The 16,769-nt window shown below is 41.0% G+C and overlaps 1 protein-coding gene across 2 annotated transcripts in view; it reads left to right on the top strand.

Moving 5' to 3' along the window:
* LOC124775036 (probable multidrug resistance-associated protein lethal(2)03659) overlaps positions 1-16,769 on the top strand; it is a 294,648-nt gene that overhangs the window by 61,858 nt on the left and 216,021 nt on the right. For both annotated transcript variants that reach the window (XM_047249811.1, XM_047249810.1), the window contains exons 2-3: positions 3,673-3,758; positions 16,318-16,428. In XM_047249811.1, coding sequence (XP_047105767.1) covers positions 3,682-3,758; positions 16,318-16,428 — 188 coding nt within the window. In that variant the 5' untranslated portion in view covers positions 3,673-3,681. The remainder of the gene's footprint in view (positions 1-3,672; positions 3,759-16,317; positions 16,429-16,769) is intronic.

Genomic DNA, 16,769 nt, shown 5'->3' on the forward strand with positions numbered 1-16,769 from the left:
GCCAAGTAGGGCCCAGAAAGTGCATTATTGTATGTAGTTTGAACGGGATTGTAGTGTGGAGAGACTTAGTCTCCAAACTGACCTTCATTTATGATCCTTGTAAACCCCAACACTTTTTTCTCATTTGAATTTCAAATAGTTCTGAGATAGTGTGTCCCAAGTTGCTGATCTCATCTGAATCTCCCAGATAAAAAATTCAGTGTCAAAACTACCCATGGCATTCATGAGAGCGGATAAAACTAGGTATGGCTGAGTGGCAGGTCCTGGTACGGGAGCAGCTATAAACCACCAGTGTTCCACTGGCAGTGCTGCCAGGCTGGCAGGCTTGCCCGCAGAGCTGCCACACTCAGGTGGATGCCAGGTGCGGGAGGCTCCATTGTGTCCCTTGCTTCTGTCTGGCATCTCTGCCAGCAGATCTGCTGCGGCATCCCAGTGTGGTAGCGTGCTTAGGAACAGGCAGATTGTGTGGTCACACAGTATCAATTAGAATTTCAGAAGGGACAGTTATTTATTCTAATTCTTAAGAAACTGCAGTTCAGATATACAAATTTAATGATAGGACATCCATATTGAAAATAGTAGAAGACACTGATGTGGCTATTAACAAAAATGTGCACTTTGGTAGATACAATGAAATACCCCATGAAACACACTATTTTCCTGATAGGTAATTGGTGCTTTTCAAATTTAAACAGGTTTTTGATTGCAGAATTTATTTATTTCCAGTTTTACCCTACCCTACCCTTTTCTTTTAAGAGCTAGAATGTAGCCTAATTTGTGAATAGGAGCATGATCTGAAGTACTGTAAATCAAGAAATGAAATTGTGCTATAAACATAGGAACCTCAATATTATGTTATGGCATATGATGAAGAACTAGTGTTATCCCTAATAACAGAAACTGCAATAAAACAAATCACAATACTGAAAAGAACTCTGCAGGCGAACAGTATCCTGGTGTCCTTCAGAAAACTGAACATAATGAAAACATAAAAATATATCAGATTTCATGAGAGCAGATTTGTAAAAAAACATTAAATCTATTTAGTTAGAGGGTCGACAGAAGCGTCCGATCCCGCGCGTCGGCTTTGACCCATGACGTAAGGGTGTTGTCGTGTGTGACGTCATGACGGCGCGGAGTTAGGTTTGTGAGTGAGGCGTGTTTGTAGATGTCGTCGTGTTGTGGTTTGTTGTGCTCTCTGGTGGTATGTTCAGGGTTTTCGTTTGTGTGGAGTAATAGGCTCAGTTTGCTTTTGCTCATTATCCAGAATTATTCGAGTGTCGGCTGTGTTTTAGTGGAATTCATTTCAGTGAGTTAACGATTTTGTGTGAACGTTAATTTAGTGTTGTTCGCGGTACATCGTGTGGTAATTTCACTAAAATTAATCTGTTGTTTATGTTCATTAATGGATATGACGGATAAAATTAACAGTGCGCAGGTCAAGGGAAGTGTTCGATCCCAATGTGTGTCTGTGTATGTTGATATTGGTACCGATAGATGTTTTTGAACTATATATGCCAAGAGAAGTGTTTGATCCTAATTTATGGGATCGGGAGCTGCTGTTGACGTATATAGGTCAAGGGAAGTGTCCGATTGCAGATGATATTGTGTTTAGTGGTATTTGGGGAGTTTTGTGACGTCGGTTTTTTTCGTCGTTTTGTGTGGATTTGTATGGGGGTGGGTGTCTAAATTTGTTTATATTTAGTTTGCCCTCACCCAAAAACCCCCTATTTCCCGCGCTTGTCCCATTAGTATTATTAGGCTTTTTGTGGAAAGTGTGTATGTTTGTTTTTCGTCCTCATAATGTGTACGTACCGACTTTATATGCGCCATACTGGAATCGTGGTTTATGATCGTTTCCGCCGTATTTGTGGCGTCATGGGTCAAAGCAGACGGGCGGGATCGGACGCTTCCGTATTTCCTAGTTAGATAATATAATACAACAAAATTGACATGTTGGAGGGATTATGAAAAGCTCATAGAAATATAAGAGTTATCAGTAACTTGATACTTCAGCAGCCCTATGTGCCCATCCATTACCACTTACTCTTGCTTCAACACAGATAAATCGGGACTAGTGCAGCAGGGGATACAACCCGTCGGCTTTGGACATTGACGTCACTAGTCGCCAATCGCGAAGCGATTCTTCTTAGTGTTGTAGCTCCCTTCAGTGGCTGATAAGTGTTTTTTGGCTTTAAAAAAAAAAAATCTCACGAGATAGAATAAACAGATCCACTTTATTAAGCAATCAGTAAAAAAAACGAAACTGAAACATAACAGCAAAAGCGAAAATGGTAAACTGCTATCTGGCGACTTGTGACGTCATTGTCCAAAGCCGACGGGTTGTATCCCCTGCTGCACTAGACCCGATAAATCCAACAACATCAAAGACTGTGCAACAGATCTTTACACACTTGCATGTCTTCATTATGTCACATTTTATATATGAATATTCACCACTAAACTTGGTAAGTTCACACATGGACATAGAAGAACTGTCCACCTTGAGGACTCCCAGTTACTGAGCATGCTGTACATCTTGACTCAAGGACCCCAAGTGTCTGCTACATCACAAGAACTACTTAGGTCTTACCCTCCAATACTAGTTTCTGTGAACTCTAGAGATGAGAGCTTACCAACCAACACGTCATCGCGTCCTGACACCTCCCTAGATTTAACCTCCTTTTCTACTATTTTATATTTTTATGTCTTTATTTTGGGAATATACTCTTAAGTGCCGTTTACTTTGTCTCCTCAACCCCATTCTTCTGGAACCACTTTTGGTTTTTTCCAGTCTTTTTTCCGCTTTGAATCTAGTTCTTCACCATTCAATGTCAAAAATTAATTTCTCTTTCCCTTATTCCATGTTTACTTCTTGCTTTGCCCTTCTGTCATCTCTGGACTGAAACTGTCACAGTGATAAAGAATGAAAATTTGACACAATCTGTTCAGTCATGACTGGTAAATGATGCAGACCTAGTAAAAAGTAATGTAGTATCTTTGACCTCCTACTTCCTCTGCTGCTTCGCTCTTCAACTTTGAGCCTCTCAACTTCACAACAGCTGCATCCCTTTCATACTGGCCTCTAAATGATCTACCCATCCTCTTCAACTTTCTCCAATATATTCATCTTTCCACCCTGAGCAAGGAACCAACAGTTCTGAAAGCTAGGATAGCTTTTTTAAATGTGTCTAGTAGCATTACTTGGACTGTTGCCATCTAAAGGTAAGTAGTGGCTATGCATGCTATCTGCTTGTAATTTTATAGCTTTTTTATGCTCATTGTGAACCTGATAAAATTCATTGTCTAAGTGATGACATTTCAATCATTGACAAAGTGAGCTATAGGAACAGGCAAAACAGAACTTGAAAGTTCTTTTCCACTGTTTATTCGCAATTATATGACTGCCTCTGAAACCTTCTGCAACAGAAATTTTAAATTCTGTAATGAAGAGTAACACAATCTCCATTTTGATTGTTTTCTTACAGATCATCATTCCCATTTAGATGAATGGGACTTAAGTGTTGGACACAAAAGCAAATATAATGTTTAGATGTATTTTTATGTGTTTATCCCATTTTAATTTTTTTATTTGTTTTGTGGGGATGGTCACATACTTTCATATTTATATTAGGGTTAAGTTACTAACAAAGAGAATTTTATGACTTTCAGAGTGCAACAATGAATGAGAAGGAGGATACTGATGCCATACCACACCCGAGGGGTTCTGCAAACCCACTCTCTGCACTCACATTCTGGTAAGGGAATCCAATATTTTTATTCATGATAGAGAGAACAGACAAAAATAATTGTTCATCTCTAGAAACATGTAATTTAATGATATTAATATGTTACATTCAAGCATAAGACACTTCAGTTCCTGTGTAAGTAGTTACACTACATTTTTGTTAAGTGTCCAGATACTTTATTTATAAAATGTCTGTTTTGTCACCTAGCAGTCATTGTATGAAGTAAATATGTGACTGAATCCTGCTGACTTCAAAAAAGTTTGCATTTTTCTGTAAACTGAAAAAATATATAACGAAGAGTCAGTCCGTACAGAAAAAAAATATGTCTAACACTTTTTCTTTTTGATGTTATTGGAGGTGCAAAGAAAATCTGAAAATGATGAAAAGCAATCAAAAAGCTTCACCAAGTGCTGCTGAAGCTATTCAGATCCTCAAACAATGGAAAATCCAGGATGGAATGTAGCAATATTATGAAAAGGAAAGTTGCTACTTGGCAAGTAGGGGAGATGCTGAGTCACAGATAGGCACAACAAAAAGACTCTTACAGTTAAAGCTTTCAGTCATTATGGCCTGCATCAAGAATAGATGACACACACACACACACACACACACACACACACACACACACACACACACACAAGTGCAGTCTCAGGCAACTGAAACCACACTGCGAGCAGCAGCACCAGTGCATGATGGGAGTGGTGACTGGATAGGGGTAGGGAGGAGGCTGTGGCGGGGAGGGGAGGTATAGTATGGTCGGGGTGGCTGACAGTGAAATGCTGCAGGTTAGATGGCAGGCAGGGGAGAGGTGGGGAGGAGGGGGGGGGGGGAGTAGCAGAAAGGGAGAGAAATAAAAATACAGGAAGTGATGGTTGAATGATGACTGTCTAGTGCTGGAATGGGAACAGGGAAGAGGCTGGATGGGTGAGGACAGCGACTAACGAAGGTCGAGGCCAGGAGGGTTACGGTAACGTAGGATACATTGCAGGGAAAGTTCCCACCTGCGCAAGTCAGAAAAGCTGGTGTTGGTGGGAAGGTTCCATATGGCACAGGCTGTAAAGCAGTCATTGAAATGAAGGATATCATGTTTGGCAATGTGTTCAGCAACAGGGTGGTCCACTTGTTTCTTGGACACAGTTAATCGGTGGCTATTCATGCAGACAGCCAACTTATTGGTTGTCATGCCTACATAGAATGCAGTACAGTGGTTGCAGGTTAATTTGTAGACCACATGACTGGTTTCACTGGTGGTCCTCCTGCCTTTGATGAGATAGGTGATGTTAGTGACCGGACTGAAGTAGGTGGTGGTGGGAGGATGTACAGGACAGGTCTTGCATCTAGATCTATTACAGGGGTATGAGCCATGACATAAGGGAATGGGAGCAGGGGTTGTGTAAGGATGGATGAGTATATTGTGTAGGTTCGGTGGAGGGTGGAACACCACTGTGGGAGGGGTGGGAAGGATAGTGGGCAGGACATTTCTCATTTCAGGGCATGACGAGAGTTAATTGTAATCCTGGCGGAGAAGGTCATTCAGTTGCCAAACATGATATCCTTCATTCCAATGGCTGCTTCACAGCCTCTGCCATATGGATCCTTCCCACCAACACCAGCTTTTCTGAATTGTGCAGGTGGGAACTTTCCCTGAAATGCATCCTACGTTCCCGTAACCCTCCTGGCTTCAACCTTCATAAGTCACTGTCCTCACCTGTCCACACTCTTCCCTGTTCCCGTTCTAGCACTACACAGTCGTCATTTCACCATCACACCCAGACTTTTTATTTCTCTCCTTTTCCGCTACTTCCCCCCCTCTCCCCATCTCTCCTCTCCCCTCCATCTAACCTGCAGCACTTCACTGTCCACCAGCCCCACCATACTATCCCTCCCCCTCCCCAAACCCAGCCCCCTTCTTTCCCCCACCCAGTCACCACTCCCATCATGCACTAGTGCTGATGGTCACAGTGGGGTTTCAGTTGACTGAGACTGCACTTGTGTGTGCAAGTTGCATTTGCATGAGTGTGTGTGTGTGTGTGTGTGTGTGTGTGTGTGTGTGTGTGTGTGTGTGTGTGTGTGTGTGTGTGAGATCTATTATTGATGCAGGCCTTAACTGCCAAAAGCTTTAATTGTAAGAGTCTTTTTGTTGTGCCTATCTGCTACTCACCATCTCTACTATATGGTGAGTAGCAACTTTCCTTTTCATAATATTGTTACGCAGATCCTCAGTTAGGAGGTTATTACAGTACTCTTTGTTACAAAGCTCTCAGGTAGAGGATATCCTTGTTCACTATCCAACAATCTTTGATAGAATCTCTGCAGTAATAAAGAGGGTTTATAAAATGATGGTCAACAATTTCCCAAGTTCTGAATGGTCTTGGAATCAGGAAATTGTCCCAACTTTTGATAGGAAGAGAGTCTTAGACAACAAAAAAGAGTGTATTTCAGAATACTCTCTGCCTTCTGTTCATATAACAGTATATATTTTTATAACAGTTAGATAATACTATTAATATTTGCAACAATGTAAGAAAGGACAGATTGCTACTTACTGTAAAGAAGACATGTTAAGTTGCAGATAGGCACAATTGAAAGACACTTACATAAAGCTTTCAGCCACAGCCTTCATCAGCAAATAAGAACACACACCATTCATACACACAAGCAAGCACACTTCGTTCACACATGACAACTCCAGCATCTCGAGCCAGAATGCAACTATCATGTGGGATGCAAGCAGCAACCTGGAGGGGACAGAGAAGGGGATGGGATAGTAGTGTATGGGTGGGGGGAGAGACGAACACTGTCTGATGGTATGTGCTAGGTATGGTACTAGAATGCCAACAGGCACAGCATGAGGAGATTATGGGGCAAGGAGGTGGGGAAAAAAGGAGCAAAAAGGGAGAGGAGCTGGGAAAGATGGGCAGATGCATTGACAGAGGGCAGCAAGTAAACGGGGTGGGAGATGAGAATGGGGAAGAGATGGTAGGACAGAGGGGGTAGAAACTGTTGGGTGGAGGGTGTGGGGACATATGTTCCTGTTGGTTGAGGCCGGGATAATTACAGGAGTGGAGAATACTTTGGAAAGATAACTCCCATCTGCACAGTTCAGAAAAGCTGGTGGTGGAGAGAAGGATTCAGATAGCTAGGATAGTGAAGCAGCCATTGAAATCAAATGCATTATGTTGAGCTGCATGTTGTACCACAGATTGGCCTACTTTGCTCTTGGCGACAGTTTGGTGGTGGCTGTTCTTCCTGGTGGACAGGTGATTGGTAGTCAAACCAGTACAAAAAGCTGTGCAGTGATTGCAGTAGAGCTGGTAAATGGCATGGCTCCTTTCACAGGTGGCCTGGCTAAACCTGTGACAGGACTGAAACAGTAAGTGCTGGGTGGATAGATTTGGCACGTCTTGCATCTTGGTCTTCCACAGTGATATGAGCCTTGTGGCAAGGGGTTGGGATTGGCAGTGGCTTACGGATGGACTAGGATGTTGCAGAGATTGGGTAGGTGGCAGAACACCACTTTAGTGTGTGTGGGAAGTATCTCAGGCAGGATGTCCCTCATTTCAGTGCATTATCATAGGTAATCAAAGCCTTGACGAAGGATGTGGTTCAGTTGTTCCAGTCTGTGATAGTACAAAGTGACAAAGGGAACATTCCTTTGTGGCTGATTTTGGGGGTGGTGGGAGGATTGGGGCTGTGTGCGGAAAATTTGCACTGGAGACTTGTTTGCGGACTAGGTCTGGGAGATATGCCTATCTGTGAAGGGCATGGTGTGAATGAATTTAATAAAATTAAATGTTGCTGGGTGCACATATTTGTACTGTTACTGTAATTTTAAAATGAAGTTGCACCTATTTTACAACAGCTGACTTCATTAGAAATTATATGAAAGTCCCCCACCCCCCTCCTCTCACTCTCTCAACCCCAACAACACTAGATGGGCTCTCTCTGCTCAAAATTCCATATGATCATTACATCCCCCCTCTCAATGTGTGTGTGTGTGTGTGTGTGTGTGTGTGTGTGTGTGTGTGTGTGTGTGAGAGAGAGAGAGAGAGAGAGAGAGAGAGAGATATTCATGACATCAGTTTTTGCAAGAGAAGTACATGGTTTACCAGATGAAAAGTTTTTGTGAGATCTAACAATAATCCCACAGTGTTTTTTCTTCATTTTGATAGATAGAGACACTGTGCAAAAATTCTGTGACAGCTGCTGTGGTGCTGTGATCTTTATACGAGAAGACTGTTGTCTGCAAAAAGGTCATTAAGCTGTGCCAGCATCACTGACTCAAATATTGTACTATGCACAGGAATCAGTGACATTGGTCTGCAGTTTTATTTTTCCTCCTTTGATTCTATTTTGTGCGCTGGTCTGATAATGCTCCTCTTCAGTGCATTGGGAAATGTACCTTCTTTGAGATGCTGGAGTTGACGAGAAATGTAATTAGTTGAATCACAACATTTGTGCATTTTTTGATTTTTGTGCTGGAAAGAGTGTTTACATGAAATGTATTTGCAGTTGCGAATACAGACAACCATCAGCTGTATAATGGAATTATGATAATGGAAATTTGTGACAGACTGGGACTCCAACCCAGATTTCCTGCTTTCACGAGCACTCACTTTACCATTAGGCTATCTGAGCATGCTCTGTGCCCATACCCAAACTCCAAATGTTGTCAGCCCTCAAGTATGCTCGTATAGCCTAATGGTAAGGCAACCACTCACGATAAACGGGAAATCTGGGTTCAAGTCCCAGTCTTGCACAAATTTTCATTGTTGTCATACCATTATACAGCTGATGGCTGATGGTTGTCCCTATTTGCAACTGTGAATATGTTTCATGTATTTCATAATGGCTGTGGTTGCCACACTACTTGTTCCTTTGGACATGCGTGCATGTTGGAAGGAATTTTGTATTGTAATTCTGAACAACAAAGGCACTGCAGTATCAAGCTTGAGTGTTTATTTTTTAGTGCAGAATTATTTTGCTTATGTACTGTTCTCTAATTTCTTCACATTCAAAGTTAGCTGTGTATCAGGATGTTGAGTGGGTCTGTGACTGGAATTATGGTGGCAGTGGAGGAGATAACATCCTTGTTAAGAATGTGACAAACAGTTTTTTGCTTTTGCGATCTTCATGTCTGATATTTATTGCTTTCCCTTTCTGTGTTCATAAATGTTTTTCAGTATTTGTTAATGATGTTCCAGGAGGCTCACTTACATGTGCTGACTGTGCTATTGATTCACAGTGGGGTTGTGTCCTAAGATTTAGGATTTCTGACTTGAAACTTTAATAACTCTGAAAGTATGATAGAAGCTGAAAAGTTTGTGGGACACAAGTTGCTTGGCACAACAGGGGCCATAATATGATGTTGGTTCTTTGTTGCTAGGTGGGGTCACCTCAGAGATATGAAGGTCAACTTTTTTTTTTTTTAATGGGATGCTGTAGTTTGGTACTTATTTTCTGATAGTGACTATCAAGATGAATCCAATGATGTGTAACAGTAAGGTTTTTGAAGGTCAATGAAGATCACAAAGGTGGCATGAAGGTCCATTTACAGAAGGTGTTCGAAGTGATGACAATTGGTATCAATGCAGTGCTGCAATCTTCTTATCGTGGATTGAGTGGTATTCCTTATCACATTGGCATTTATCGAAGCACATGCTCTGACAATTCTCTCTTGCATATCTTCAGGTGTAGTTGGAATGTCTTTATAAACAATGTCTTTTATGAATCCCCAAAAGAAAAAAATCTAGAGGTGTCAAGTCTGGTGAATGAGTCAGCCATGACACATCTCCTCCACGTCCAGTCCAGTGATTTGGAAATTGTCTCTGCTACTCATTTCTAGCCATCAGCGAAAAATGTACCAGACACCCATCGTGTTGATACCACATTCTGTTCCTTGTTCCTAAAGGTATTTCTTCCAATAACAGACCTAATGTTTCTTGCAGGAATGTGGTGTACTTCCTACCATTAAGATTTCCTTCAATGAAATAGGGGCCTATAATTCTTTGCTCCAGAATCCCACACCATACATTCACCAACCACGGTTTTTGGTGTGCAACTTGCCACAGCCAACATGGATTTTCAGTTGCCCAATAATGCATGTTATGCAAATTAACATTTCCATGGTTCGTGAATGTAGCCTCATCAGTAAATAAAATCAAATTAATAAATGTGTCATCCCTCTGAATCTGAAGTTGAGCCCATCAGCAGATTCAATGTGACCCATACAATTCGTACCAGTTTATTCTTGGTGGAGACTTATATGGTAAGGATGATATTTATGGTGATGCAGAACAAGAATAACACTACTCTGGCTCATGCTAGATTCCCCATGCGATTTGACGTGAACTGACACAATGATCTCGAACCACAGTGGCAAGAGTACCAATTTCCATCTCCTCATTAGTAACTTTCCTTTGCTGGAGGGTGTTTCTGATGCATTAATGATCCAGTTGTTCTCAATTTATCATACATGTAGGGTGAGTGCGTTGAGAATATCTTTCAGCGTATAAATCTCTAGCTCTCACTGAGTTTCGTTGGCATTCTCCATAAATGAGAAGCATATCAACTGTTCTTCAAAGGAACACATCATTCACGTTCCCTTGATTCGACGATACTAGTCTTACTGTTAGTGCTGAATTGCGAAACCATTGAATGGTGTTTACATGTCAATGGCACGTTAGATGGATACACCGTATTCGGCAAATATTTACTATTTGCATGATATACAAGAGAGAATTGTCAAAGCATGTGCTTCAATAAGTGCCAAAGTGATAAGAAATACCACTCAATCCATGATAAGAAAATTGCAGAACTGTATTGATACCAATAATCATCACTTTGAACACCTTCTGTAAATAGACGTTCATGCCGCCTTTTTGACCTTTGTTGGCCTTCAACGACCTTACTGTTACACATCATTGGATTTGTCTTGATAGCTGCTATCAGAAAATAAGTACCAAACTATAGCATTCCATTTAAAAAAACAAAGTTGACCTTCATATCTCTGACGTGACCTCACCTAGCAACAAAAAACCAGTGTCATATTATGGCCCCTGTTGTCCCATGCAACATTTGTTTCACAAACTTTTCAGCTCCTATCATACTTTCATAGTTATTTCTGGTGGAAATAGTTAGTGAATCACCCTGTATAGAACTTGACTAACCCAGCTTGTAATTTCAACTCAACTCCTTTTTCTCCAGGGATTGGGAATTGTTTAGTTTTTATCCCCTGGGATTGGGAGTTGTGTGTGTTTTTCTTTCTTTTTTTTTTTGTTTTGTTTTAACTGGTGCCCCTGTGTTGAATGCTTGGTGTGGCACCTTGCGAGTCAGGCACGATGTCAGAGGATGGGTCTGGTGGTGAGGGGTAGGCAGTGAGTGTTGTGGGCAGTTCTGCTGGGATGTGGGGTGGTATGAATGGTGGGGTGGCCTCCACTCTTGGATCCCAAGTGCTGTTCAGTGGCATTGCCTGGGGTACCATTTTTGTCGTTTGGTGCCATCGCAGTACTAACACCTGGTGGTGCACAAGGGCTGGGGAGGTAGAATGTACATGCCATCTTCAATCAATCGATGGATACTGTGCTGGCAGCACTGCAGAGATGGATAGAAAAGGTCTGCTCCCCACACTTCAGCACAAGGTGTAGGCCAGTGTACTGCAGGATAGCTGGCTGCCTGGTGTTCATTCAGAGCAAGATATGTGTGCATGTGTGGAGGCTCCAATGCATGAAAGAGCTGTGCTTGCTGTAGTATTACAGGATTGCCAGGTCCAGGATTGTGGAGCTGGTGTACAGATGCCAGGGTGCTGGTAGTGGCCAACAGGAGCTGTGGCTTGATGACGTTGCTTGGGACAGCGAGTGGTTGCTGTTACACACTGTGGTGGCAGACACACACAGGTCAGTTTTGTGGGCCATTCAAAAGCCTAGGAGAACTAGTGGCAGGGCTGTAGACCAAGTTATGGATTGATGGGTAAGGGCAGCTTTTAGGGTCCTGTGGAATCTCATCACCATGCTGTTAGTGGCAGGGTGTTAACTTGTCTTAAAATGGATAAGTGCACAGTAAGTTTTGGTGAGCATTTTAAATAGGCAAGACATGATTGTAATCCATGTTCCATCATCACACGGCAGAGATGCCCAAAATGCAAGACCTAGGCATCTGTGAAAGCCTTGGCCATTGTGTCCATGTGATGTCGGCCAGCAGAACAGTTTCCAGCCACCAAGTGAAACTGTTGATAATGGTGAGGATGTAGCGGTGGCCATTGGACGATGGAAGGGGACCTACTATGTTAGTATGGGCAGGGGAAGGATGATGGTTCACCAGAGGGAAAGAAGTGATAGGGATATATAAATGATGGCCTACCTCGGTGCTCTGGCATGGGAGCCTGGGTGAGAGAGAAGAGAGACTCAAAGACACTGTTCACCATGATGGCTGCCACATCAACGTTTGTATAGACCTTCATGGCTAATATGGTGCGGACTGCATCAGACACGCACATGACCCAATTCATGTATTGTAGACTCATGAAGTGCATGGAGGTAATGGAGGAGTAGTAAGGGCCGCATGTTGGTGCAGCCCTCTGATGAAAATAGTACATGCATGCAATGCATTTCTGATTCAGACAGCTACATTTTTAGCCTGACTTCCAGGGCACCAGATCTGCTTGACTGTGGCAGGCTTGTGATGATGTCGTGCACCTTCACATCATCTGAAGGCTGGAGCTGCACAACCATTAGAGTGAATTGTGTGGAGTCACTGGTACTTGAGGAGTCTGCAAATATGTGCACAGTGGTGGAAGAAAGTGTGAAACCCAGCCATATGCACTGGTGGACCCGAAGAGGGCAGATGTATTGGGGGAGGGATTGTAGGTGGGTTGGTTGACAGCCAGGGCTCAACTCAAAGGTAATGGCAAGCAGGGATCGATTCATCCTGACCTGACACTTCACTCACTGTGTTGTGCACTGGAACGGTGGAGCAGTGTGCCATTGTGTCAAGCGCTAGACAATTTGTGGGGGCATGACATCAGCAGCCATTTGGTGCGGCCTGTCATGGTGTGCAGCTTGGCCTGGGGGAACGGGGGTTGCCCATGGGTTTGCTAGGTGTGGAGGGTAAAATGGACAGACATTTGAATACTGAACAGTTTCTTTATTGGTGTGTTAACAAGCAGAATTAACTGCAGAGCTCATTTACAAAGGTAAATGACCCCTAAAATGTGTATGAACAGATGAACAGAAATTCTCTATTTAATCAGTCCAGTAATCCCCACCACTCATGAAGCTCTTATGAGTACACACGTGGGATGCACATAGGTGTGTCGGAAACTAGTTTTTTTGTGTTTTTTTTTTTTTTTTTAAAAAAAGACAATATGAGAAACATTGTTAATGTTCATGGAGTGTAGTAAATGGGGATAATCTAACACAGTGATCAAGAAAATATGTAAATATAAATAAATGAACTTGGAGATACCATAAACATATCTAATGTAACACAGTGATCAAAGCAAAATACAATATACAAATAAATGAACTTGAGGTGCCACAAGTGAAACTAATCTAACACAGTGATTAAAGCAAATACAAAATACAAATAAACAACTTGAGGTACTGTAGGGGAAGCTAATCTTACACAATTGGGAATGTCAGTCTCTAACAGCTACACGTGTTGCACCACAGGGGTTTGCATATAGCTCATAAAAGAGACTATATTTTGCTTCACTCACTAGAATTTAACAGGCTTTGTGATGGGATACTTCATTCTCAGGACATGAGATCCCCAAGTAGTTGCTGAATAAAGTTCCTCTGAAATATGTTCTCAGTCTTGCTCACTAGTTCTCGAAAGGAGTCATGGGAGCTTGCAATGTTGTTCGCTTTTTAGACATGCAAAACTGACTCATTATTGATGTCTTCATGGATCCTGCACCTATTTGGTAACACCATGGCAAACTGTTAAGTTCTATCAATGAAATAACTTGAACATAAATTTAACAACAAAGGAACATTTAAGAACTTGCACTTGTTGTGTGGACAGTTCATTGTTGGTGCAGGAAGTACTGGGAGTTGGGAATGCTTCCTGCACCATGCTTTAGCGGAAAAAGCCACTTGGTGCAGTAAAGAGGCACTTGGCAGAGAAAACTCTTGTCCTCAGACGTGTACAGTTCCTGATGCAGTTTCTTTTGTCAGGTGATACATCATCTGCTACAGTGCGAGATTGTCTGCTATAGCAAATGGATGGTGGGCACAAATGTGCAGCAGTGTATCGCAACAGAAAAATGAAATATCCTTCAGTGTTGGCCATTTCCAGTCCCTGTTGGCGAGCTCCAAGCACATTTGATTAGAACATGCTCATATTCTTTTTGATAATTATTAGAAAAAGTTTTAATAAACTACATTTTACAATCAGAAGTATAGTTTTGTACATGAATGCATTTTACAGGCTACTTGGGCCCACATTAATATCACATCTGAAGGTTAGAAAAGTGGTTCAGGGTTTCTTGAGTGCAAATCACAAGAGAAAAACAGTGAGCTCAAGTAGCCTACTGTTGCTTGCTATGTTGACACAGTTTTAAATTGGTCTGTTTATGCGGTTTATTTTATAAAAAATATTCAACTGACTATGATAAAGTTGTAAAAGGTATGAAATTTGATAGTAAGAAAAGGTACCAACAATCTGTATCCTTTGAAAGTGCATGTATAGACAAAAGTTTGACGACTAAACCAAACAATCTTCTTCTTCTTCTTCTTCTTTTTTCCCCACTGTGACAAAAGAACCAGAACAGAGCCTGTAGGTGTCTGTACTGAAGACGCTACATATCAGAAACTCATAATACTAACTCATCAGAAACTGTTGCCTCTGTCAATAGACTGCAACATTTGTCCATTTCAGGCTCAAAATAAATGTAAGGTTTCAAGTAACCCTAGTTTGTGGGATATTTGTTTAAATCAAATCTTATAACTAAATTTTGAACCACTTCCACTTGTCCAGTTGGCATGAAATTCTGCATAAGTACCTATGTGGTCCCAATGACGTTACAGTTATTTGATGTAATGACCATGGCCTGGTGCTTCTGACAGGATTACCCAACTTGGCCGCTCCTTTCCGCCTCCCACTTCTTCGCTGCCAAGGCCCAAGGCCCCTCTGCCCTCCTTCTCTTCCCCATGCTGCGCCACTGAGTATCATGTAACTGTCTTCCATGGCTGTCAGCAAGCAAAAGTATGTTGACCTTCATTGTGGATTTCCAAGTGGAATTGACATCACCTTTATGCTGTTTTGAGGGTTTGTAACATTATTACAGTAACTGCCTTTTTCCATCTGATTCTCAAGTTCACTACCTTTAGTCACTCGCGGTTGGACTCTGTTGTATTCTTCTTTACTGGACAGCATTTCGCTTTATCAATGGGCTGTACCATTTTATTTTGGTTCCTCAGCGTTTTGCAACTATGTTGTCAGTGGGGATTTCAATGTGTACCAGGACTGTAGACAAGTGGTGCAAGCAAACAAAAAATTATTAATCATCTAATTTTATTTTTCCAAGATGATAATTAAAATTTTATAAGAACATTTTGTACATCATTAATTAGTCAGATAATATTAGATGGAGTGAAAAATTATGTGATGACATCAGCACTGAAGTCTCAGATTAAAAAGCAGAACTCCTGTGGTAGAAAAATCAGGTGAGGTCTTGTGAGTTTTTGATGAGGGAAAAAAACAGCACCATTAATTCCAACTTGAAGAGGGAAAATAATACTGTCAAATCAAAGACAGACAATAATTGAATAGGCTGTATAACAAACACAAAGTTTTTAGGAATGAATGTTGACTGTCAGTTCAAATGGAAGGAACACATCTGTAAAGATATTAACAAAGAGAATGCCTTCAGTGTACTTTTAGAACCCTGTTACCAATTTTTAACAAACAGTGAAGTGTAATTTTTAGTGTTAGCACTCAGTCCTTAGCTACGAAATTTTTTTTTTAACAGCTTTCAATTTTTAAACAGGGACATTAAGATAAACAACTAAAATAGTAAGAGAGTGTGCTGCAAATAGTCTTAATTGCGCTCACTATTTGTGTACATCTGTCAGTCTGTTATAGTGATTAAGAAAAAGTATTTGAAAATATTGTACAAATAGCTTGATCCTTATCCTTAGAGTAGGAGCTTCATTTAACTTAATTAACAAAAAATAAATAAAATAAAATATTTAAAAAGACATTAAAAGCATACTGTATTGAACAGTACATATTGTTTAGCTGCAGATTACCGGTAAGTAGGTAAGGCAGCATGGGAGTTGCTAAAAATGGAACATAAATTAATAAATCTGTCATTCTGTGCAGCTTATACTGAATTTACAAAGATTATCACAGACTATGAGTCACTAGTGTTGTGATTTACCTTTGTGGATATTTTAATTCACTTTCACACCAGGGAAAGCAATTAGTGTATGAAGGATGTAAACTACCCATGCATGGAGATCCTTGTGTGCTACTGCACAAATAAAGCTTGATCATTGTAAAAGTCTGTGTTTTGTTTTCATAGAAAGATTTAAGTTTAATGTACATACTGAAATATGTATTTCAGGTGGACATTGAAAACCTTCAAAACAGGCTTAAAGAGAGACATCGAAATTGAAGACCTGTATGCACCCCTGAAAGAGCACAAATCATCACTGTTAGGTGAAAGATTTGAAAGGTATGTACCAAATGTATGTATGAGTGTTTAATGAAGACTGCCTGTAAGTAGTTATTCTTAGTGTCTTCCAAACGCAAATGCTATGAAAAGAAACCCTAACTATTGATGTACATTGATGTAAGTAAAACACTATTGCCCAGTATTAGGTCAGTTACTTGATTAAGAAGAGGTATCTGGCACTAGAAATCAATTGAGCTATTGAAGAAGTAGTATTCATTGCCCATCACTTTTTTCCATGTGTCATCTTTTATTTCTTCTATTTTCTTCTGTATTGTTTTTAGTTCATTTACATGTTGGACATTATCTTCAATTTATCTTATAATATTTAATTACATTATTAA

The sequence above is a fragment of the Schistocerca piceifrons genome, chromosome 2 (assembly GCF_021461385.2).
Source record: "Schistocerca piceifrons isolate TAMUIC-IGC-003096 chromosome 2, iqSchPice1.1, whole genome shotgun sequence".
Classification (NCBI taxonomy): domain Eukaryota; kingdom Metazoa; phylum Arthropoda; class Insecta; order Orthoptera; family Acrididae; genus Schistocerca; species Schistocerca piceifrons.